Source organism: Scyliorhinus torazame, chromosome 12 (genome assembly GCF_047496885.1).
Source record: "Scyliorhinus torazame isolate Kashiwa2021f chromosome 12, sScyTor2.1, whole genome shotgun sequence".
Taxonomy (NCBI): Eukaryota; Metazoa; Chordata; class Chondrichthyes; order Carcharhiniformes; family Scyliorhinidae; genus Scyliorhinus; species Scyliorhinus torazame.
In genome coordinates, this window is record NC_092718.1 from 64,643,724 (window position 1) to 64,668,031 (window position 24,308).

Below are 24,308 nucleotides of genomic sequence, written 5' to 3' on the forward strand. Positions count from 1 at the left end.
GTTCGTGAAGCCAGCATTAAATTGGACAGTCCTACCAAAGCCTGCTGCTGTAACCCAGAGGGAATATCGTCTATGCCTGTCCAAAAGTGAGCTGAGCTCAGCTGACAACATCAGCCTTTTGGGATCATCTCTTGACCTGCCAATCCATTGCAGGGACACAGTGATCCCGGAATATCAGGCATCAGCAGTCAGTCAATAGCCATATGTTTCTGCTAGAGCACTAGCATATTTTCCGTGGGGTGGGAGAGGGAAGTCATGATGATGTGGTGGGCCGGGCAGGAGGTGTATCTAAAGTATCGAAACATAAGGGCCATTTACAAATGGTAAACAACGGCCAGTTCCAGGCCATTCCCAGAGTCCACAAATTTTTCTGGCAGCGTAGGAATTTCCCAATCTGCGCCTCAGTCAGATTTTGCAAATTATTGCTGTACTTTCTACTCATTCACATGATAGGTGTCCCTGGCTAGGCCAGCGGTTATTGCCTATCCCTAATGGCCATTAAGAAGGTGGTGTTGAGCCCCTACCATGAACCATTGCAGTCCACTTAGTGCAGTTACACCTACAGTGCTGTTAGGGAGGGAGTTACAGGATTTTCCCAATGAACCTGAAGGAATAGTGGTATATTTCCATGTTAGGTTGATGGTAAGCCTGGAGGAGAACTTGCGGGTGATGGTGTTCTCATGTGCTGCTCATCCTTCTAGATGGTCGAGGTCACAGGCTTGGAAGGTGATGTTGAAGGAGCCTTTGTGAAGGCAGTGCATCTCTGTAGATGGTACACATTGCTGCCACTGTGCACCAGTGCTGGATGAAATAAAAGTTAAGGTGGTGGAAATGGTGTTAATTAAATGGGGTGCTTTTTCCTGGATAGTGCCGAGCTCCTTGAGTGTTGGAACACCACTCGTCCAGGCAAGTAAGAGTGTTTCATTACACTCCTGGTGTATAGGTGCTCATGGAAGGGTTCTGGGGGAACAGGTGGTGAGTTATTCGCTGCAGAAATCCCACCCCCTTACCATATCTTGTAATCAAAGTATTGATATGGCTGGTCCAGTTGACTTTCTGAACAATAATAACCCCCAGGTGCAAGATTTAACAGTGGTAATGCATCCAATATCATGGAAAGATGGTTAGATTCTCATTAGAGATAGTCATTGTTGCATGAATGTCAGTTGCCACTTCTAAGTCCAAGCTTGAATATTGTCCAGGACTTGCTGCTTTTGGACACGGACCGCTTCGGTATCCGAGACGCTGCAAATAGTGCTGAGCATTGTGCAGTCATCAGTGAACATCCCCACTTCTGACCTTATGATGGAGGGAAGGTCATTGATGAAACTGCTGATGATGGTTGGGCCTAGGGCACTACCCTGAGGAACTCTACCCTGAGGAACTCACCCCAAGACTGAGATGATTAACCTCCACCAACCACAACCATTTTCCTTTGTGTTCGATATGACTCCAACCAGTGGAGAGCTCCCCCCCATTCCTCTGCTTCCCATGGACTTCAGTTTTTCTAGATCTCCTTGATGGCACTGTATCGGTCTTCTTCAGTGTCTGTCTCAGTGAGAGGAAACCAGTGTACCCGGGGGCAACCCACGCAGACACAGGGAGAAAGTGCAAACTCCACAGATGATTACCCAAGACTGGAATTGAACCCGGACCCCTGGCACTGTGAGGCAGCAGTGCTAACCACTGTTCCACATTGTGATGCGTGGCAAGCCCAAGTGAATAATTCAGCTGATTCACAAAGTATTGGGAAGTTCAGCACTATACATCATCTCGGCACTAACCCCAGTCAAAAGAAAAGGCTGGGGCGGCAGTGAAAATCCCCAAGGGAGTCGTCAAGAAATCAATCAAATCTAGTACAGACGTAATTTCAGTGCTCGTGTTTGGCTATTAGAGCACTTCTCGTGTCTTGCGCAGAGTCGATTCAATTCCTTAATGGCTTGCATGGATGCGATTCAGCATCTCTCCTCTCATCTCCTGAGGAATGTTACTCCAGATGCCATCTTAAGCTGCCCTTTCATCTAGGTTCAAAGTGTTCGTTCAAACCTTTCAAAACCTTTGTCGTCTTTTTTCTTTGTTCGTCGGTTAGATTTAGGGTTGTATACACTTTGTAGCAGTCCCTCTCCAAGCAGTGTCAGAAGTGTAGCTACACTCATGAGTTCAGGATTGTTAATTAAGTCAGTTGCAATCTCATAGTTTTGCCATTGTAAATGAAAAAGCTTTCAATTTTGTTGTGTATCACATTTCAAGTCTATTGGAGCTCAGTGTTCGCTTGCAAACTTTAGGATGTAATAACTTTCCTTTTGTGTTTGCTATTCCTTTGTCTCCTTTTTTTTGAACTTTTCTGCATGCCTTTCTTAGCTATGTTTTCTATAACCAGTATTGTACTTGCAGCCATTGTGTACTTTTCCTTTGTCCTCATTTCAGCAGCTTTTGTGCAGATTTGAGTTTGTGTACCCAGGTTCTCAGTGTCTTCCCTGCAGCACCTTCAGGATTCAAAAATCTGTTTATCACCACTTCCGGACACCATGTTTCACATAAAAAGAAGGCAGTCTTCTTCAGTGTCTGTCTCAGGGAGTGGTTTCATTAAACTGAGCAGAAATATCAGCCTACATAGCTTGCCTCATGGCAGAGTCACATGGCTATGGCAAGCCAGATCGAACATGTTGCATTTCAAATCCCAAACTGCCACACTCGGTCAAGTGCAACCTTCATGTCAAAGACAGTCACTCTCACCTCACCACTTGAGTTCAGTTCTTTTGTCCATATTTGGACCAAGGCTGTAATGAGGTCAGGAGCTCAGTTGCCCTGGAAGAGCACAAACTGAGCATCAGTGAGTAGGTTACTGCAGAGTAAAGGCTACTTTATTGCACTGTCAGAAAGGAGGTCTTGCAGAACAATGGTAGCATCCTACATCTGGACCAGAAGTTCTGGGTTCAAGTCCAATGCCAGGACTTGTTGGTCATAGGAGCATTCATAACATGGTTCAGCGGGCTAATAGTAAGCTTGAGAATCCTCCACCATGTTCCCCATTATGCCCAAATTGTGGGAATTGCACCGTCAACAAATATTTCCATCGCTTTGCTGATCGAGAGTAGACTAATGGAGCAGTAATTGGCCAGATTGTATTTGTCTTGCTTTTTTGTGAATGGAACATACCGGGGCAATTTTCCACATTGATGAGTAGATGCCAATGTTGTAGTTGTACTTGGACAGCTTAGCTAAGTGTCATGTGAGAGTAACTTTAAGAAATGGGTGTTTAAGAAATGTACCTTTAAGAAATGGGTGTTTATCAGTGATGTCGGAGTGTGGGTGGAGCTGGGCTGTCTGTCAGCTTTTTACTTTTGTTTTAGGCTGTTTGCTGCAGGGTGTGTTTTTGTTTCATTTTCAGTGTTGGAGCTGAAGCCAGACAAAGCAAGTGTACTGTTGATCTCTCTGCCATGAAAAGACTATCTCGATCATTTGGTGAATTCAGAATTATAAATGTTCTCCGTAGTGAATGTAAACCTAATGTGCTTCTGTTAAAAGGTGTTTCTTTTGGGGACTTCCGGTGACAGCGGGCGGGAGGCAGCTGCGCGTTGGAGGGCTCCCATTCGGGAACGGCATTGTCGGGGGTTAACGCCCGGTCCTAGGGCCAGCGAAGGCAGTAAAAGTCGGGAGACAGCACAGAGGAGGGGAATGTCGAAGACCAGCAAAAAAGTGGCCGTGAAAAAAGCAGCTGAAAGTCCGTCGGGGAGTGGAAAGGTCACCGCGGGGTCAGTAAAGAAAATGGAGGCTGGAGCACCAGGGGAGGCCGCATTGCTTACGGCTGAAGAAATAACTAAGGTGATGGCTGCGGAATTCGAAAGGCAGTTTGCAAAATGCATGGAGACGGTGAGGAAGGAGATGAGGGAGGTTTTGAGTGCGCTGGTGGAGGAGGCGATTTCCCCGGTGACGACGACGGTGGCGAGCGCAGTGGCGGAGGTGCCAGAGCAAGGGGAGGCGCTGAAGGAAGTGGAGGCGATGTTATTGCAGCACGGTGATCAACTTGCCTCGATGGGAAAGGAGATGCGGAAGGCGATGGACATTAACAAGGATCTGCGAGGAAAAATGGAAGACCTGGAAAACAGATCCAGGCGACAGAATTTGAGGATTGTGGGGCTGCTCGAAGGAGTTGAAGGACTGAAGCCGACTGAGTATTTTGCCGCGATACTGGCAAAACTATTGGGGGAGGGGGAGGATCCCTCCCGATATGAACTGGATCGGGCTCATCGGTCGTGGAGGCCTGTACCAAAGGCGAGTGAGCCGCCAAGGGCAGTGACTCTGTGCTTCCGTAGGTACAGTGTGAAGGAGAAGGTCCTGAGCTGGGCCAAGCAGAAGCGGGTGGTGCAGTGGGCTGGAGCTGGTATACGTGTATACCAGGACTTTACGGTGGAGCTGGCGAGGAGGCGGGCTGCCTTCAGCCGGGTGAAGAGGGCACTGTACATTAGCAAGGTGCAGTGCGTCATTGTATATCCAGCGAAGCTGAGGGTGACTTATAAGCTCAGGAACTTTTATTTTGGAACGGCGGAAGCAGCGGAGGAGTTTGCGAAGGCAGAAGGACTGTGGCAGAACTGACAAATTGAGAAATGGCCATGTGCCGATGTAACCTCATGACTGTATTTTCTTCTTTTTTGTTTCACTGCGTGCGGGTGTAGAGGCTAAAGGAGCCAATGTTGTATATATTTGGACAAGGGAAGGGATGGGACTTTCACTTCAAATGAGGGCTCTTTGGGTTGTAGGTGGATATGCGGGGTGTGTGTGCTAAAAGGGGATCTCTGGGCTGTCCTAGGGCCGGGCAAAGGGGAAAGGGACCCGGGCGGGGGCCTCCACGCTGGCCGGTTTAAGCCGGCCAGTGAACGGGAATGAGGTGGGGGGAGGGGCTGCGGCCATCGGAGCCTGGCAGAACAGGGTCCGAGTGATCTAGCCGGGGTGGAAAGTTGGGGGGAAGGAACGGAGGTTGGGAGGAGGAGTTTTACAAGAGGCAGTGGACGGGAGGAGCTGGAGACTTGTGGGGGGGGATGGGGGGGTACAACTCTTGGGTATCATGTACGGTACTCTTTCAGAGGTTGGATGGTGTTGAGTGTAGGGGGGGAGGGGGAGTGGACTCTATAGGTCAATGGTGATCATGGGCGGTCCCGGACTCCTTTTTCTCCTTTATTTATGTTTCCACCGTGGGAGGGTTTGGTTTATTGGATGCATATATTGACAGGTGGGCCGTTGTTTGGGGTGGTGGGAGGATGGGATCATTGGTATTGTTAAGGGGATTGATTTCGTATTTGTTACCGTTTACTGTTTGTGGGTGTGGTGTAAATCTTTGAAGGAAAATGTGAAAATGGAGAATTTTTTTTTTTTTTTTAATGTTTTTTAAAAGGTGTTTCTTTTGTCTTCTGGATGTTGTTTGGGGAGTTATTAAGGATTACTTAGTGTTGTATTCTTTGGGGGTTGTATTTGAATTGATGGTTGCTAAGATGTTCACTGTATGTTTTAAAAAGGTTAACTTGAGTTCATAGAATAAACAGTGTTTTAATTTAAAAGTACTGTAAAGCTCTGCTGTACCACACCTGTAAAGTGGGCCGTGTGCTCCCCATAACCACAATCTATTAAAAGTTGTGGGTCAGGTGAACTCCATGATACACTTTGGGGTTCTCCAAACCCTGGCCCATAACATAAGGGTGTAGTTAGTTCTGGAAGAACATGTTTTAAATACAGCTGCTGGAGTTTTGTCAGGGCCCATTGCCTTTGTAGTATCCAAGTGTCTTCAGCTGTTTTTTGATACCACATGGTGTGAATCGAATTGTTTGAAAACTGGCATCTTGTGATGCTGAAGATCTCCAGAGGAGGCCGAGATGGATCATCCACTCAGCACTTCTGGCTGAAAGTGGCTGCAAACACTTAAACCTCATCTTTTTCTGAGTTCCACTACCATTGCGGATGGGAATATTTGTGGAGCCTCTTCCTCCAGCGAGTTATTTAATTGTCCACCGTCACAACTGTATATGGTAGGACTGCAGAACTTAGAACTGATCCGTTGATGGTGGAATTGCTTCGCTCTGTCTATCACTCGCTGCTTATGCTATTTGGCATGAAAGTAGTCCTGTTTTGTAGCTTCACTACTTTTAGGTAAGCCTGGTGTTGCTCCTGGCCTGCCATCCTGCACCCTTCATTGAACCAGGGTTGATCTCTGGGATTGGTGGTAAAAGTAGAGTGGAGGATATGCTGGGCCATGAGGTTACAAAATGTGGTCAAGTATAATTCTCCTGCTGATGGCCCACAGCGCTCCATGGATGCCCAATTTTGAGTTGCTAAATCTGTTTGAAATCTATCCAACTTAGCTCGGAGGTAGTGCAACACAACATAATGGAGGGTATCTTCAATGTCTCCCTTGAACGTGGTACTTCAGCTCCGCAAGAACTGTACGTTGATAACTCCTACCAACATTGTCATGGAAAGATGCATTTGTGACAAATAAATTGGTGAGGACAAGGTCAAGTAGGTTTTTCTCTCTTGTTTGCTCCCTCACCACCTGTCGAAGAACCAGTCCTTTTGGCCTTGGCCAGCTTGGTCAGTAGTGGTTCTACTGAGCCACTCTTAGTGATGGATATTAATGCCTCTGACCCATAGTGCATTTTGTGCCCTTGCCACCCTGAATGCTTCCTCCAAGTAGTGTTCAACATAGAGGAGTACTGATTCATTAGCTGATGGTGGATTACATGGTAATCAGCAGGAGGTTTCTTTGCCCATGTTTGACCTGAAGCCATGAGACTTCATGGAATTCAGTCAACGTTGAGGACACCCAGGGCAACTCCCTCCTGACTGTATACCACTGAGTTGTTACCTCTGTCGGTGGGACAGGGATGATGGTGTTTGTAATGTATGATTCTGTGAGTATGACGGTCAGGTTGTTCCCCGACTCGTCTGTGGGACAGTCTCCCAATATTGGCACATGCAACCAGATGTTAGTAAGGAGGACTTTTCAGGGTCGACAAGGCTGTATGTGCATTGGTCATTTCTGGTGCCTTGGTCAACGCTGGGTTTAATCCCTTTTACACTTCTTAAAGGTTTGATATAACTGAGTGTTTTGCTAAGCCATTTCAGAGGTCATTAAGTGCCAACCACATTGCGGTGGGTCTGGAGTCAAATGTAGGCCAGACCCAGATAAGAACGGCAGATTTCCTTCCCTAAAAGACATTAGTGATCCAAGTCGGTTTTTACGACAATCGACAATGGTTTTGTGGTCACCATTAAAATAATTTTTTATTCCAGATTTATTAATGAATTTAATGGTGAGATTTGAACCAGGGTGCCCACAGCATTAGCCTGGTCCTCTGGAATACTAGCCCAGTATTATTACCCATATGTCACTTCCTACCGTTGCCTATCCAATGGGTAATTTTATGACTGTAGGAATATTGACGACCTCTGCACGAGATATCAATACTTCGCTGACAGCATAGTTGCATATAATCCATTCACTCTCCAAGTGTAACTGATGACTGAGAATTGCACATTGGAACAGGATGTAGCCATTTAGCTCCACGACCCTATCCCACCATTGATCGAGATATGGCTGATTAGCAATTATACCTAACTTTGTTCCTAGCCCTTAATATCTTTCATTCAGAAAAATCTATCACCAGTGCAGCAAAAAATGCTACTTTTCCCTGATTCCCTGCCACAGTTGTTCCCTGGCTGCATAATGGCTTTCACTTTCAAGCCACTATTGGTTTCATCCTTGTTATTCCGAACGTTTATCACTGCCACCGTGCAGTATTATCATAAATGGTCCCTGTGTGCTTAACACAAACTATTGGAAGCAAGGCCTCTGGGAACATTGAAACATTTATTAGCTATATGCAACTATATAATGGGATGGATAAGCATGAGGCTCCTTCCAGAACTGATTCTCTCTGAATTCCAGTGACATGTGATTTGATATCACTGATGATGTATGTTAGTGATCAGAATTATAGCTGTTAGCTCTTTACACTATACTGCCCATCACTAACTCACACCAAGTACATCCATCACCTATGCTCATTGATTTACCTTGGCTCCCAGTCAGACAATGCCTCGATTTTAAAATTATCAGTCTGGTTTTCAAATCACATCACAAACTCTCTGCAATGTCCTCCCGGTCCACAACCTTACCCTCATCTCTGATCTCTGCGCTCCTCCAGTTCTGCCCTATTGACCGTTCTCAATTTTAACTTTAGCCGTGCCTTCAGCTGCTTAGGCCTGAAGCTCTGAAATTCCCTCTCTAATGCTCTCCACTCCTCTTCCTCGCTTTTAATATTCCAGTCTCTTCTTAAAGCCTTGCATTTTGAGGATATCTGGCCTCGCATTGCATCGTTGCTTTGTCTCAAACTTGGTCTCACAACTCTACTGTGAAGCGCCTTGAGATGTTTTATTACAGGTTATATATAAATGCAAATTGTTGGCTCCGGTTAGATGCCGGTTCATTTGTCCCTTTTATCTATTTTCGCTCCTTCCCCCTCTGTAAAAATTCTTCGGATGCACATTAAAAGTGCAAGTTGCTGTTTTATAAAAACAGAATTTTAAACAAAACCCAACGATCGCCTGGCCCACTGGTTCCCCTCTGCTCATTCCTAGCCCATAAGGTGAATTGGCTGTGCAAAACCTGTTTTATGAGGTTTAATTGTGAATCCTCTTTGGAAGTGTGGAGACTGGCAGACACGCTGCAAGTGTAATTTTAACCCATTTATTAAAAAAGCTGTTACAGTGCAAAGTTTCCTTCTTTTTTAAGGTGTTTTACAATTCCATTTATTTACAACTGATTCGTTTTTTAAGCAGGAGGCAGCTGGAGCAGGGGCTGTGACTGAGATTTTCCAGCCCCGTCATGGTGGGAATTGCCGCGTGGGTGGGGGGCTGGGGAGCCCGCAGAATGTCCATCAACAGTCAGCGAGAGCGGACGATTCCCAATGTTAGGGTTCAGAAAATCCTGCCCAGTGTGAGTTACGATAAAATTCTAACCACAATAACGTTGCTGTTAAGGTGAGGACTGTGTAAATTTACCTCCATCTCTTTGCAAAAGGTTGCATTGCTCCCAAAAAGGATCTGGCACTGTTCATCGGCACTATAATGCATTCCGGGCAGCTTGGGTGGTAGTCGCGTTATATGGTGACTTCTTGGGTCAGTTACCAAGAGGCAGGCACTGACTTTTGACCTGTTAACGACAACAAAGGCAAAGTCTTAATTATGTTTAGGGTTGTAAAGTGAGTTAAGCAAAACACTTATCAATTCCCACCACGAACACAAGATTACCTCCTTGAGCCTGTTCCACCATTTCATTAAATCGTGGCTGATCTGTATCTTAGCTCCAACTGTTCCAACACCTTTATTAGTCTTCCCGAGCAAAAATATATCAAACTGAGTTCGAAATTTTCAGCTTCCCTCGACCTCTTTTGAGAAAGTGCGTTCCAGATTTCCACTACAGGAAAAAGGTCTCCCTGACATCACCCCGAATGGCCGAGAGCATCAATCATGTGGGATTTTTATTAGATAGCTAGTAAGCAGAAGACAAACTAGAAATATGTGTATCTCTTGGGGTTATCTACATTAACCGTATAAATAGTTCAGTTGCTTTTTCATTCAGTGTGTTGAACAGACACAACCACCCATGGTGATTCTGGATCTCATCTTTCAGTAATGACATTCAAGAGGTTCTAGGAATCAGTGCTCCTTATATCATTAGAACTGGACTATGAGGGTTTGGAACAAGGACAAGAGAGCCATAAACCATGAACAAGATATTAGATTAATTTGTCAGAGCACAAAATGATTAGCAAGTCTACAATGCAAAATGCAAATATTTAAAGAAATGTTCACAAGGTAGACTTGAAATTCATTCCACGTCAGCTCAAAGAGAAGAGGCATGTATCATTCAATGGAGATATCTAGGCTGCTATCAGTGATAAGCAGGACATTCACAAAAGGTTGTGTGGAGACGGTATAAACATACAAGATGAGCAAAAGCAGCTTATCAAATCGTAACATGACAAGCCAAGAAAAGCATTACAAATTGCTGATAGCATCTCGATGAACAATAAAGGGATTTTATTCAAATGGCTGTGGTAAACAAAGGGTGAAAATAATGGTCCATTTAAGGAAATGGGGGAAAGGAAACCGTGGAGTTATTAAACAGCTAGTTCACATCAACTTAACACAGGAAGGAGGAGGAAAATTTATTTAGTATTGCCTGCATAACAGTAACTGCACTTCAAAATATAATTTATTAGCTGCAAAGTAGTTTGGGATTTCCTGAGGATTCAAAAGATGTATGTTGATGCCTAGGTTCTAATCTACTAAGTGGCAGCACTCCCATCTCTGAGTCAGAAATTTGTGGATTCAACTCCCATTTCAGAGTCTCCGATATGCAGGCTGAGACTCCAATGCACAGCGAATGCTGCCCTGTTGCATCTTTAAGATGACATGTTAAATAGAGGCCTCGTCTGTTCTCTCAGATGGATGTAAAACATCCTATGATACTATCTCAAGAGAAGCGGAACCCTCGTCAATACCTCAAAGTCATGTAAGGCACTATAGAAATGTAGGAGTCTTTTTCCGCTCCGAAATTCACAAAATCTCTGCTTCTCCGCCTACCTCTGAACAACTAACTTTCATTTACTCGGCACCTTTAACATAGCAAAAGGTCTCAAGGAACTTCACAGGAATAAAATCACACATAAAATTGACACTGAGCCACAAAAGGAATTACTAGACCAAAACCTTTGTCATAAATGTTTAATGGAATGTCTCAAAGGAAACAAGAGAGGTGTGTTGCCAATCGGCACCGGAGTAATGTCGCCAATTAATAATGATGCTCTTTTTAATAAGTGGAATACTATCCCACCAGCGTCACCAATAATGTTGCCAAATTAACTAGATATGGCAGTTATTAATGATAATATTGCTTTTCAGAGTAGCCAGGTATCAAATGATACCACAAGGCTTTACCGGATATCAATCAAAGACCAAACAACCAGTGGTGTGTTCAAGTTCAAAGACAGTTTATTTACACACAAGGATTACTTCGACATGCAACATAAAACAAGACAAGTTAAACTACACCGAACAACTCCAATAACCTATACTTAACTTCAGGGCAACCGGCTCTTTGCAGATGAACAAGGCCTTTGTTCGGATCTTGCGTGGCTGGGTAGAAGAAGTGGATTTGTTTCTGCCAGGCTCATCCATCTGGTAGCGATCGTTGATCTTGAACTTGTCTTCTGGTCGTAACGCTACACTTGGTTTTAGGCGTAGGCCAGGGCCAAGAGAGACCGAACACTTGGCTATGTTTCTTTTTATCCCTCCGGGATTTCACGCTCTTTGGGACGGTCCTTAGCTTTGGACCCAATAATTCGACATGCTTCGATCACTGCCTTTGTTTTTGGCCAATAAAGTGGTGGGTGCCTTGATGGCTGGGCGTGTCCTGAGCGGGCATTGACCTTGGCTCTTTGGGCTTTCTTAGCAAAGGGAGTGGCGCCGGTTAGTCTGCATCTGTATCGGTTACCTGAGCACAGTCTTTTTGTTCTGGGGAAATAGGCCATTAGAATGCAAACGAGCGGGGGTTTCGATCGCGTCCAGCTATCTGGGTTGCAAATACACACACAAGCTCTGAGTCTGTCTGAGTCCTGGGTTGGCCATAATTTTCCATGGTCCTTTGCAGGTGGCCATCTGAGATGGCGACATCCCGTCCTCTTGATCCTGAACGTGAAGCGTGATGGATCACACTGTTGATCCCTTATACATTCCTGGTGTGCCGGTTACCCTTGGTCAAGGGCAGGTTCTATACTACTCTGTCCTATGTTTTGGGAGCATTTACCTAACGTTTTTATCAACACATCATACATTCATAATTTCTAACGGGTCATTATAAAACATTTCACTGTTCCGCACAATTGAATATCTAACTAACATTATCTAAGCTATTCTCATGCTGCTGGCAAATACCAAAAATAATTTATGTGCAATACAAGATTTCAAAACAGCAGCATCACATTTCTACTTAGTCTATCAAAGTTACAGACGAATCCGGTCTTTATTTTTATCAGCGATTACAGTGTTTGTTGAGTTGGGTGAATTCCAAAGAAGGGGGCTCGGAGTGTATATATCGGGGAGCGGGAGGCTCTTTTTCGCCATTTGCGGAGTCTAAGTGTCCGGAAGACACTGCAGATTATTGCAATTACCAGAAGGATCTCTACTGTGTATGAAAGGGGGTACCATTTGGCAATGTTTTCGCACCAGTGGGGGTTTCAGTGTCTATCTCTATGTGTGGTGTGGTGTCCGGGCTAGGGGTGTCATGTTGTGTGGTGGTGTTCGGGGCTGGTGTGGTGAGTGGTACAGAGGCTTGTAACGCATGCAGTTGTAGGAGTCCAGCGATGATCACAATGTAGGTCATCAGTCCTCTCTTCACCTTGTCTTCTGTCTTCCATTTTCCGTATATTCCTGGGGGTGCAAGCATAATATCTGTTATCGTCTTCAGTTAACATCGTGTTTATTTGTCTTTCTCTCCTTAACTTCAATTACCCATTAGAATCGTCACCATGTGTGACTCCCTCGTTTTTTAAAATAAAATTTCAAGAGACAAGACATTGCCAAAAACAAAATTTCTTTAAGTGCAGAGGTGGTCGCAGCTGATGGTCGATGCGGCGAGTGGGCGGACAATTTCTCCGTCCAGTCTTTCCTTTACTGCAACCAGTGATGGCTGAGGCTCATCTTAACTAGCCGAATTTTAGGGCGGCCAGTTTCATAGAGTTTCGTCATCCCAGGATCCAGAGGTAGTTCGCGTGTAGCAGCATATGTGGCAACCAAGTGTGTCAAACGTGTAAATAGCAGGTGGGGAATGACTGGAGGGTCGCGGAAGGTAAAGGAATGAGTGTACAGACTGTGGCAAAGGGCATTCTTTAAATCACAATGAAAAGTATAGAAGGGAAAGCTAAGACCTGCCAAAGACAGTGTAGAGTGTAGGAAACCATTCCAGAGTACTCGAAGTGACGTGAACATGAGGTGCGTGTGGGCCGCGGCAGGGCACGAATGGGTGGGATTCCGGGTAGGGCGGTGATCAGTGCTGTTGCTCCACTACCCGAGCTTAGCTGACCGGATGCATTTGGGGTCCTCAGTCAGGGCGGGGATTAGTGTCGTTGCTCCCTACCTGGGTGACCGAAACGAGCGGAAAGAATTTGTAACACATGTGAGATCCAACAATTGTTCCTTTAATGGCCATTGGTCAGTAAATGGCGTCGGAAGAGTAACTATGACTGTATCAAGAAATTAGGTGTCAGGCCGACTTTAATTAAAACCATGTAGCAATAAGAAAGAAAGAAGGAAAGAAGGCGGGCAGGCTCCATCAGGAAGTAGGACACCGTAAATCTCATGCGGTTCCTTTTTCTCATCATCTGGACACCTCAAGGTTCTGTACCAAAACGTATTATAAAAGGGTTACCGTAACGGGAGTCAGACTTGGAATCATCACCATCTCCCGGATGCCAGACTCGTGTCTGCCGTTTTTGTGCCGTAGCTGCGTGGACTGTCGTGGAATCCGAATCGTCATGTCTTACCAATCTACAAGAGTTGTCGCGATGCCAAAAAGGGGTTCGTTTGTCATGAGGCGTAGGGGAGGTGGCAATGAAGGGCAAATTACAGTTTTTAGGCAGTGGCAGTGACTCTGGCTGTGGAAGGGGATATTGGGGGCCAAACATGTCCTGGTCGTGGTTCCAGGGGCTTGAGTGTCTGGGGCCGGGGCGGTTGTACCAGTGGTCAATGATCATGGTCAATTCGGGGAGGCTGGCACTATCGTCTGAATCAAGCTCAAGGTGGAAAGTCGTACTTGTGGGCGGAGACAAGGTCGGGTCTGTGGGCGTAGATGTGCTGTCATGGCTGGGGGAGCGTTGGACAATGGGCGGGGCGGAATCGTCTGCTATTGCCAGGGAGATGTGGTGGGAGTGGCTACATTGGGTTCCATAGGCTTTGAGCTGGTTGATGTCGAACCAACCAGTTTTACCAATGGGGTACGTTATCTTTGTACACAGAGGGGCTCACTGTGTCCGAACTGGTAGGGCAGGGTCCTGCAAATTTAGGGGAGAGGAACGAACTGGGATTGTACACCATCAGTTGCTGACCGACTGTATACTCTATGGGGTGGACTGTTTTACCAAAGCAGGCCTTACTCTGCTTTTTCCTAGCGCCTAGTCAGACAGCTGCAGCAAGCTGTGCTGCTTTAATATTTTCCGTGACTTGTGGGATTGCTTTTTCATGGGTGAGGGTGGTGACTGTGGGGCTTGCCAAATCGAGACCTAATAAATATTCAGTTCCTTTCATGGGCCTTCCGGTCATGAGAGTGTGGGGGGGGGTGAAACCTGTGGAACTGGATACTGTGTTCCTAATAAACATAAGGGCGAATGAGAGGACTGTGTCCCATGTGGTGTTATGCTGTTGCACCATTTTTCTAATGGTCGCTTTCAAGGTGCGATTCATTCGTTCAACAATGCCGCTGGACTGGGGGTGATTAGCTATGTGAAATTTTTGCTAGATTCCAAAAATCGTGAGGACATTTTGCATGACTCGGCCGGTGAAACGGGAACCTTTGTCTGACTCAATGCTGCGGGGAAGACCCCAGCGTGTAAATATCTGCTGGGTCAAAATCTTAGCTGTGGCTTTCGCTGGAGGAAAATGCTTCTTCCCATTTTGTAAAGGTGTCGATTACTACTAATACATATTTAAAACAATTTCTGCTGGGGGCGGGGGGGAGCAATGTAGTCGAGCTGCAAATTTGTCCATGGGCCATTAACAAGTCGGGTGTGTCTCAATTGTCCTTTCTTGGAGTACCTTTCAGGATTGTTCTGTGCACAGATTAAACAATTCTCAACATAATGCGTGACGTCTGCTTTTGAAATCAAGCCACCAGCACAAAGGCCTTAAATGGGCAATGGTATTGTCTATTCCCTGATGTCCGTGTCCGTCATGAAACTGGTAAATTATCTGGTTTCTGTCCTGGGTGGGGACCACATAAATTCCATTTTTCAAAACTATACCGTCCTGTACCATCAGTGAGTCCTTGAATTTGTCGTAGGGGGCTGGGAAGTTACCGTCTAAAACTTGCTTAAGAGTGTCGTCTGCCTTTTGGGCCTGGGCTAAATCTTCGATATTGGTCTGTGAAACTTGGACTGCGTGTATCAGTTCACTTTTGGGGGGGCACCTGCGGTCTTTAGCTGTCCTAAGAATATGCTTCAACAATGGAGCTGAGGGTAGGGCTTTACCATCAGCGGATACGAATCCTCGAGATTCCCACAGGGGCAGGAATTCTGTCAAACTATTGCACACATATAAACTGTCCGAATGTATGTCCGCTGGGGTCGGAAAGGAATCTGCGTGCTGCACTACATATGCTATAGCTGCTAATTTGGCTGCTTGTGATCCTAGGTGGCCGGGAAATTTTAAAGCTATTTCCTCTAATGCGCGTCCCTGTGCATCTTCCACATAAATTCCACAACCAGTTATTCTCTTTCCATTCTCAATGACGGAGGAACCATCTACATAAATTTTTAAAGCATTGTCCTTGGTCTGGGGATTGGATTGGATTGGAGTTGTTTATTGTCATGTGTACCGAGGTCCAGTGAAAAGTATTTTTCTGCGAGCAGCTCAACAGATCATTAAGTACATGGGAAGAAAAGGGAATAAAAGAAAATACATAATCGGGCAACACAACATATACAATGTAACTACATAAGCACTGGCATCGGATGAAGCATACAGGGTGTAGTGTTAATGAGGTCAGTCCATAAGAGGATTATTTAGGAGTCTGGTGACAGTGGGGAAGAAGCTGTTTTTGAATCTGTTTGTGCGTGTTCTCAGACTTCTGTATCTCCTGCCCGATGGAAGAAGTTGAAAGAGTGAGTAAGCCGGGTGGGAGGGATCTTTGATTATGCTGCCCGCTTTCCCCAGGCAGCGGGGGGTGTAGATGGAGTCAATGGATGGGAGGCAGGTTCGTGTGATGGACTGGACGGTGTTCACGACTCTCTGAAGTTTCTTGCGGTCCTGGGCCGAGCAGTTGCCATACCAGGCTGTGATGCAGCCCGATAGGATGCTTTCTATGGTGCATCTGTAAAAGTTGGTAAGGGTTAATGTGGACATGCCGAATTTCCTTAGTTTCCTGAGGAAGTATAGGCACTGCTGTGCTTTCTTGGTGGTAGCGCGACGTGGGTGGGCCAGGACAGATTTTTGGAGATGTGCACCCCTAGGGGATGCTGTGTTCTGATGCCTGCTCGTGTGTGTAGTGACTTCGGAATAAAGGGTCTTGTGTGGTGTTTGGCTGCAATGATCTGTCACTCATGTGGGGTTCTTGCATACTGAAGGTTGTCTGCTAAAAATGTCTTTGTACATTTAACTGTAATGTCCCTTCCTTGTAACAACAGTATCCAACGAGCTGCTGTAATCTGGCTGACTGAACCGTCCTTTAACCTACCATCTAACAATAGCTGCGTTGGGGTGTGCTCGGTTAAAATCGTTACTGGGTTAAGGCCTGTGATGTATGCAAAATACTGCACTGCTCAAAAGACTGCGAGTAAGTGCCGGTCGCAGGCTGTAAATCCTTCCTCCACGGGATCCAAAATCCGTGAGGCATAGGCTACAGGCCTAAGCGGTCATGCCTTCCCTGTAGGAGTACTGCTGATAGGGTTTGGTCGGTGGTTGCTACTTCTATGGCATAGGGAGGGTGTGGGTCTGGAACTTGCAAACTGGGGGCTAATTCATCGATGGCATCGTGTGCTGAGGAAGCCATTCCCATGGGGCGGTATTTTTTAGGAGCTCTGAGAGTGGGGCTGCTTTTATGGCAAAACCATCTATATGGTTCCTACAATATCCAACTAATCCTAAGAATGACCGGAGTGCAGTGACGTGGGGCAGGGGCAATTTAACTGTTGACTCAATTCGTTGGTGTTCAATCTCTCTCTTCCCGTGGATGATAATGGTGCCTAAATAAAGAACCTTTTCTTTTAGGATCTGGGCTTTTTTCGGGTTAACCTTGCAACCAATTGATTGTAAGAGACCTAGCAATTCTGAAAGAAGCTTAACATGCTCTTCCTTTGTGTCCGTCTGTAGGAGTAAGTCGTCTACATACTGAAAAAGGCATTTGGGGTGGGAAAATTTGGAAAGTTCATTGGCCAATTGTCGGTGAAAAATGGAGAGGGAGTTGTGGAAACCTGCGGGAGGCATGTCCACGTATACTGCTGCCCTTGAAATGTGAACACGAACTTGCATTGTCAGGCCTTATCTAAGGGGGTGGACCAAAAGCCATTGCTAATGTCCAGCACTGTAAAGTACTTTGCTTGTACTCCCTGTTTGAGCATGGTTTCGGGACTCGTGGCAATGGTGGGGGCTGCTAATGGGGTGACCTTGTTGAGCTCTCGGTAGTCAATGGTTAATCTCCATGAACCGTCGGGTTTCTTCACGGGCGAAATTGGGGCACTGTTTGTTGAGACTACGGGCCGAATTACTCTTTGATCTAGTAAGCGATTGATGACTTTTGCGATCTCACCCTCGGCTTGCTATGGGAAACCGTATTGCTTCTTGGGCTTGGGATCGGGACCTGAAATTGTGACCATGCCTGGAATCTTCCCACAATCGTGTCTATGTTGGGCGAAGGCTGCTTTATGTTTTCTGAGGACCTCTCTAATTGTCTGGTCTGTACTAATTGTTTGCAGATCAAACGAATAGTCTCCTACTGAGCAAATCCTATGTTCGTAGTCCCCTACTGTGAGGGTGGCGGGGGCTCTCGCAGCTTTGGCTATTTTCCATACACACCTATTCACGGGGTCAAAGTAAAGTTTGTGGGAGCTCATAAAGTCGATTCCTAGAATGTGCTCGGTTGTTTGGGGCAAGTCGACTGAAACAACGGGGTGCCTGGTGTTTATGGTTCTTATCTGAATACGGGGGCTGTAATGTATCCCTGCTGTACATGTCCTGTCAATCTACTCAGGGTGATGGTGTCTGTGGTGGGCCATTTGTCGTGCTGAAACATTGTGGAGGAGTTTAAAGTGGTGCGGGACCCTCCTGTGTCCCAAAGGAACTCTACTGGATGTCCCCGGACTGTGCCTGTAACTACTGGTCTGCCTGATTTGTCCCAGAGTGTGTCGCAGACCCAAGTTGGGGAGTCCGAACACCATCAATCTGTCGTGTTGATTACTGCATTATCTGTTCGGGCGCTAATGCTATGTATGGGTCTAACATTGTTCCTCGGTGGAGCGTTCAATTGCTGGTGCCATTGCTGGTTCGGGGGGTTTTGTCTGCATTCACGGGCGTAATGGCCCACATGTCCACAATTATAGCAACCTCGTGGTGCCTGTGCTCTGGGGTGCTGTCCTTCAGGTCTGCCCTCATTTACCCATGCTGGGTCCTGATTAGTCCTGACTGGGTGCATATTCGACTCTGCCTTTTCCTGATCTGCCTTCCAATGTAGGGATTGTTCCCAAGCTCTGGAGAGTCGCATTAAAACCCAAACTTCATTATGTGTGGCGTCTGCGGGGTCGTAATTTACACAAGCCTTTTGACCTGCTTCTGTGGCGTGGGAGACTAAAGTGGGAGCCCATTTAGTTGTGTCATCGTTATCCACGTGTGCGCGGTTCAAATCCCCAAATTCTGCTTTAAAATGGATCCAAAAGCGACCTGCAAATGCAGTCGGATGCTCTCCCTTCTTTTGCCTACAACGGTTCAAACCTTCTACTGGGCCTCCTTTGTTGTACCCAATCGCATCTAAAATGGCCGTTTTCATTTCTTGTAGGTTTCCTCCTCCTACGTTCTGGGGTTCTGGTAAAGCTGAGCTAACGGACGGGTCAATGCTCATGACTGTAAGCTTAACTTCCTCTGGTTCGTCTAGACCGTACATAACCCTTTGCTGTCGTACTCTCTGAAAGAAATTATGTGGGTCTGCGGTGGGTTCGAATGGTTCAATTTTGGCGCAGGCATCTCTCAATTGGGTGATGGTTAGTGGGGTGGTGTAAACGAAATCAGGCTCAACCCGATCCGATGACTTGTGCTGTGTGGTGACTGGATTCATGGGCGGGTGTGCTGCCTGTGCAGTTGGTGGTGCGGGTGCTTTCCTTTTCGGGGCCTGGGGGGCTCTATTGTGATTTTCGGTATACTCCACATATCTATGGGTGGTTTCATTTAATTCTTGCCAATTGGGGCCATTCTCCTCATCTAAATCTTGTCCAAAGGTATCTCTGAATCCGTTTTGCACTGACAGCAGTGACTGCAACTTCTCTATTTGTCGTCTACATTTTTACTGTGCTCTGTCTTTGTTCTGTAGCGGAGCTATGGAGTTCATAAAGCTGCCTTTAAATCTGCGAATTGTCTTGTCAACTGTGCTACCTGCTGTTCCGTCTCTTCTCGTACCAAAATTGCACGCTGTGTATCTTGGTAGGCTTTATCGTACTGGGTCTGAAAGCTGCTAAGGTGAACTATACAAGATTGGTGTGCCCGTTTGACATCAGCCATCTCTTTATCTTTAGCTGGCAACTGTTCCCGGAGTTGCTCATTAATCTTTTCACATTCACTATAGTTTCCCTCATTCTTCTCCTCTTTCTCAACTAGCTGTCTGTGGAGCGTCCCCATGACCTCTTCTGTGCCTCGCAATTGTGCCAAACAGGACACTATTGCCATCGGCTTAAGAACTTTCGCTGCATTCTTCTTATGTACCTCGGTTAGGTTGTCCCACCAGGTTTGTCCTATGCTTCCTGGACCTGACTCATCATTTGAACAAAACTCAGACCAAAAGGGCCATCCCTTCAAATACTTCCTCAATTCCTCTTCCCATATGGGGCACTGCTCTGACCTCGCTGTGACCTCGGGTTCCTGCGGGTTCATTAGGCGTTCCATCGCTTTTGTGACCATTACTACTACTATCTCTGTTTTCCCTACTGTTAATCTCTGTTTTCCTACCGTTAATCTCTGTTTTCCTACCTCTAAGTTCTCTTGTGCTCTGCTTCTGACTTCTGTTTTCCTGCCGTTAATTTGGGACAGGGAGAATAAGGCGGTGATTCGAACAGCGTGTATGGCCTGCGCTATTTTCCGGTTCACAATACTCCCGATAGTTTTACGCAAAATCTAACGAGTTTACCTTATATCCCTGTTAGCATGCATGCAGGTTAATACACACTTCCGAATGTTGGTGATTTGATCGATACGGGCCTTACACTTGTGGTTTCATTCCCTTTTCCTCAATTGGATTTCTAATGCAAAGTTTTATGGGTTCTCTCGGAGTGACAAAATCACTTCTAATCGAGTCCCGTCAGAGTTCGCCAATAATGTTGCCAATCGGCACGGGAGTAATGTCGCATAATGTTGCCAATCAGCACCTGAGTAATGTCGCCAATTAAGAATGATGCCCTTTTTAATAAGTGGAATACTATCCCACCAGCGTCACCAATAATGTTGCCAAATTAACTAGATATGGCAGTTATTAATGATAATATTGCTTTTCAGAGTCGCCAGGTATCAAATGATACAACCAACAAGGTTTTACCGGATATCGATCAAAGACCAAACAACCAGTTAGTCAGTTCAAGTTCAAAGATAGTTTATTTACACACAAGGATTACTTTGACATGCAACATAAATCAAGACAAGTTAAACTACACCGAACAACTACAATAACCTATACTTAACTTCAGGGCAACCGTCTCTTTGCAGATGGACAAGGCCTTTGTCCGGATCTTGCGTGGCTGGGTAGAAGTGGCTTCGTTTCTGCTGGGCTCATCCGTCTGGTAGCGATCGTTGGTCTTGAACTTGTCTTATGGTCGTAATGCTACACTTGGTTTTAGGCGTAGGCTGGGACCCAAGAGAGACTGAACACATGGCTGTGACTCTTTTCATCCCTCTGGGATTTTGCACTCTTTGGGGTGGTCCTTAGCTTTGGACCCAATAATTCGATAGGCTTCGATCACTGCCTTCAATTTTGGCCTAGAAAGGGCGGGTGCCTTGATCGCTGGGTGCGTCCTGAGCGATCATTGACCTTGGCTGTTTGGGCTTTCTTAGCAAAGGGAGTGGCGCCGGTTAGTCTGCATCTGTATTGGTCACCTGAGTACAGTCCTTTTGTTCTGGGGAAATGGGCCATTAGAATGCAAACGAGCTGGGGTTTCGATCGCGTCTAGCTATCTGGGTTGCAAATACACACACAAGCTCTGAGTCTGTCTGAGTCCTGGGTTGACCATAATTCCCATGGTCCTTTGCAGGTGACCATCTGAGATGGCTACAGGTGGAGGGGGTTAGGTCAGGAATTCCAGGGCTTAAGGTCCAGGTAGCTGAAGGCATCGTCACCAATGATGGGAGTGGTAAACCTGGGGCTTCACAAGAGGCCAGAATTGAAGGGAGACAGATATAAGAACAACAAAGAACAAAGAAATGTACAGCACAGGAACAGTCCCTTCGGCCCTCCAAGCCCGTGCCGACCATGCTGCCCGACTAAACTACAATCTTCTACACTTCCTGGGTCCGTATCCCTCTATTCCCATCCTATTCATGTATTTGTCAAGATGCCCCTTAAATGTCACTATCGTCCCTGCTTCCACCACCTCCTCCGGTAGCGAGTTCCAGGCACCCACTACCCTCTGCGTAAAAAACTTGCCTCGTACATCTACTCTAAACCCTGCCCCTATGCTCCCTAGTAATTGACCCCTCTACCCTGGGGAAAAGCCTCTGACTATCCACTCTGTCTATGCCCCTCATAATTTTGTATACCTCTATCAGGTCTCCCCTCAACCTCCTTCGTTCCAGTGAGAACAAATCGAGTTTATTCAACCGCTCCTCATAGCTAATGCCCTCCATACCAGGCATCATTCTGGTAAATCTCTTCTGCACCCTCTCTAAAGCCTCCACATCCTTCTGGTAGTGTGGCGACCAGAATTGAACACTATACTCCAAGTGTTGATTGGTTGGGGTGGCACGGTGGCACAGTGGTTAGCACGGCTGCCTCACAGCTCCAGGCATCCTGGTTCAATTCCGGCCTCAGGTGACTGTGTGGAGATGCACTTTCTTCCCGTGTCTGTGTGGGTTTCCTCCGGGTCCTCCTGTTTCCTACCACAGTCCAAAGATGTGCAGGTTAGGTGTCCAAAAGGTTAGGTTGCGTTACTGGGTTTACAGGAAAAGGGTGGAGGCGCGGGCTGAAGTTGAGTGCTCTTTCCAAGGGCCAGTGCAGACTTGATGGGCCAAATGGCCGCCTTCTGTACAATAAATTCTGTGATTGTAGGGCTGTAGGAAATTTGTAAACCAAGGATAAGCATCGTAAAATTGAGGGAGTGCTGGTCTGAGGGCCAGTGTAGGCCAGTGAGCACAGGGGTGATGGGTGATATTCAGCGTGTATTAAATGCATTCAATCTTATTTAATAGTTAGTGAACATGCTGATTTTAAATCTTGCGGCCCACTAAGATGAAGGGGGTCCACTCACCAGCCTGGATTACCAATCACTTCCAAGTAACTCCGTATGTTGGCTCGGTGTCAATTTTATTTGATAACACACCTGCAAAGAGCCTTCAAATGTTTTACTATGTTAAAGGTGCTATATAAATGCAAATTGCTGTCACTTTCTCTGTTTGAGCTTTGGAGAAGAAACTACAAATGATTCTGTCACAATTGTGATGAATGTTAGAAACTGTCATACTTTATAGTTTGTATTTTTTCAGTAATGTTATTAAAACCTCAGTTAAAATGCTTACAGACAGTGGCCGGGATTCTCCGCCGGCGTGATTCTCCGTTACGCCGGCGCCCGGGGGTTTCCCGATGGCGTGGGGTTGCCCCACAATGGGAAACCAATTTGACTGGCCTACGTAACGGATAATCCCGCCGGCGGGTCGGGGCAGAAATGTGGCGTGGCAGGGCGGAGAATCCCGCCCAGTTTGTCTGCCAAAGCTGTGATTAAAAGCGAGGTAATCAGCGTTTTGCTCACAGATATTAAAAGCCATTTTACCTGGATGCAAATAGAGAACACGAATCTAATGCTTTAACAATTTGAGCCTGGCTAAACAAATCATGGCACACCTTGTAACAAGAGACAAAAGAATGCTGCATGCTTTGAGTGCAACTGGTGTAGCTAATGGGAGGGCCCAGGTCTGTCTGGACAAAGGATTTGCTTCCAAGGCTCTAAAGCTGAGCAGAGGGTTTTCAGCTTGGTCCTATAAACAAGTTTCTCTTTCCATAGACTCTGCACCAAGATAAGCAAGTAAAGCCTGATTGTTAACTGTATACAGAAGTGGTATTTGAAATATATGGGTTGCTTAATTGAATGTAGAAGCAAATTTCGGGAAGCAAGTTAAGGTATTATAACTGTTTACTATAAAGCCATTCCTTTGATGCTAATGTGTGTAGTTCTGTGTTCAAATTGAAGTTTGGTTTAATATAAAAGCTTCCTACTGATCAGTGTTATCACCCCTGTGCTGCAGCAACATTCCCTCACAGTTTTACCAAATGCAAATAGTTGGATTTTAATCCGGGATCTTAATCAAAATTGGGATCTGGTCTGGACCTATAACACAATTTGCATACGAACATACAAATTAGGAGCAGGAGAGGGCCACTTGGCTCCACTCCGTCATTCAATAAGATCAATAACCTTCTACACCCTAATCAAGAATTTATTTACTTCTAACTTAAAAATATTGAATTTTGATAAAAGTTAACACACAAAGCATCTGGCCCAGACAATGCATAGCAAGAGTCTTAAAAGAGAACAAGATTAAAATTAATGAAGCTTTAACTAACCCACTTCGAAGTTCAATAAATTCAGAATACATTTATTTTTTTTATTTTTTTGTAAATTTGGAGTACCCAATTTTTTCCTAATTAAGGGGCATTTTAGTGTGGTCAATCCACTTACTCGGCACATATTTTTAGGTTGTGGGATGAGACCCACGCAGATCGGGGAGAACGTGCAAACTCCACATGGACAGTGGTCCGGGGCAGGGATCGAGCCCGGATCCTCAGCGCCGTGAGGCAGCAGTCCTAACCACTGCTCCACCGTGCCGCCCCAGAATACATTTATTGAGCACCCAACCTTACCCCTCATCTGAGGTGTGGCGATCCTCAGGTAAAATCACTACCAGTCAGCTCTCTTCCTCAAAGGGGAAAGCAGCCTATGGTCATCAGGGACTATGGCGACTTTCATTCATCCATACAATGTTCATTGGGAGGCTATATACTCCCATCTGACCTCAAATGCTGCTGCTGCAGACTGAGTTGAGAGTCATGGGGCTACATCATCAAATCCTACCTCAATGGTAGT

General features: G+C 45.9%; 1 protein-coding gene across 1 annotated transcript in view; it reads right to left on the reverse strand.

Annotated features, from left to right (window-relative positions):
• Window positions 1–24,308, reverse strand: part of adamts17 (ADAM metallopeptidase with thrombospondin type 1 motif, 17) — a 654,840-nt gene that overhangs the window by 318,264 nt on the left and 312,268 nt on the right. Inside the window, exon 10 of the mRNA XM_072468796.1 lies at window positions 9,055–9,205. Coding sequence (XP_072324897.1) covers window positions 9,055–9,205 — 151 coding nt within the window. The remainder of the gene's footprint in view (window positions 1–9,054; window positions 9,206–24,308) is intronic.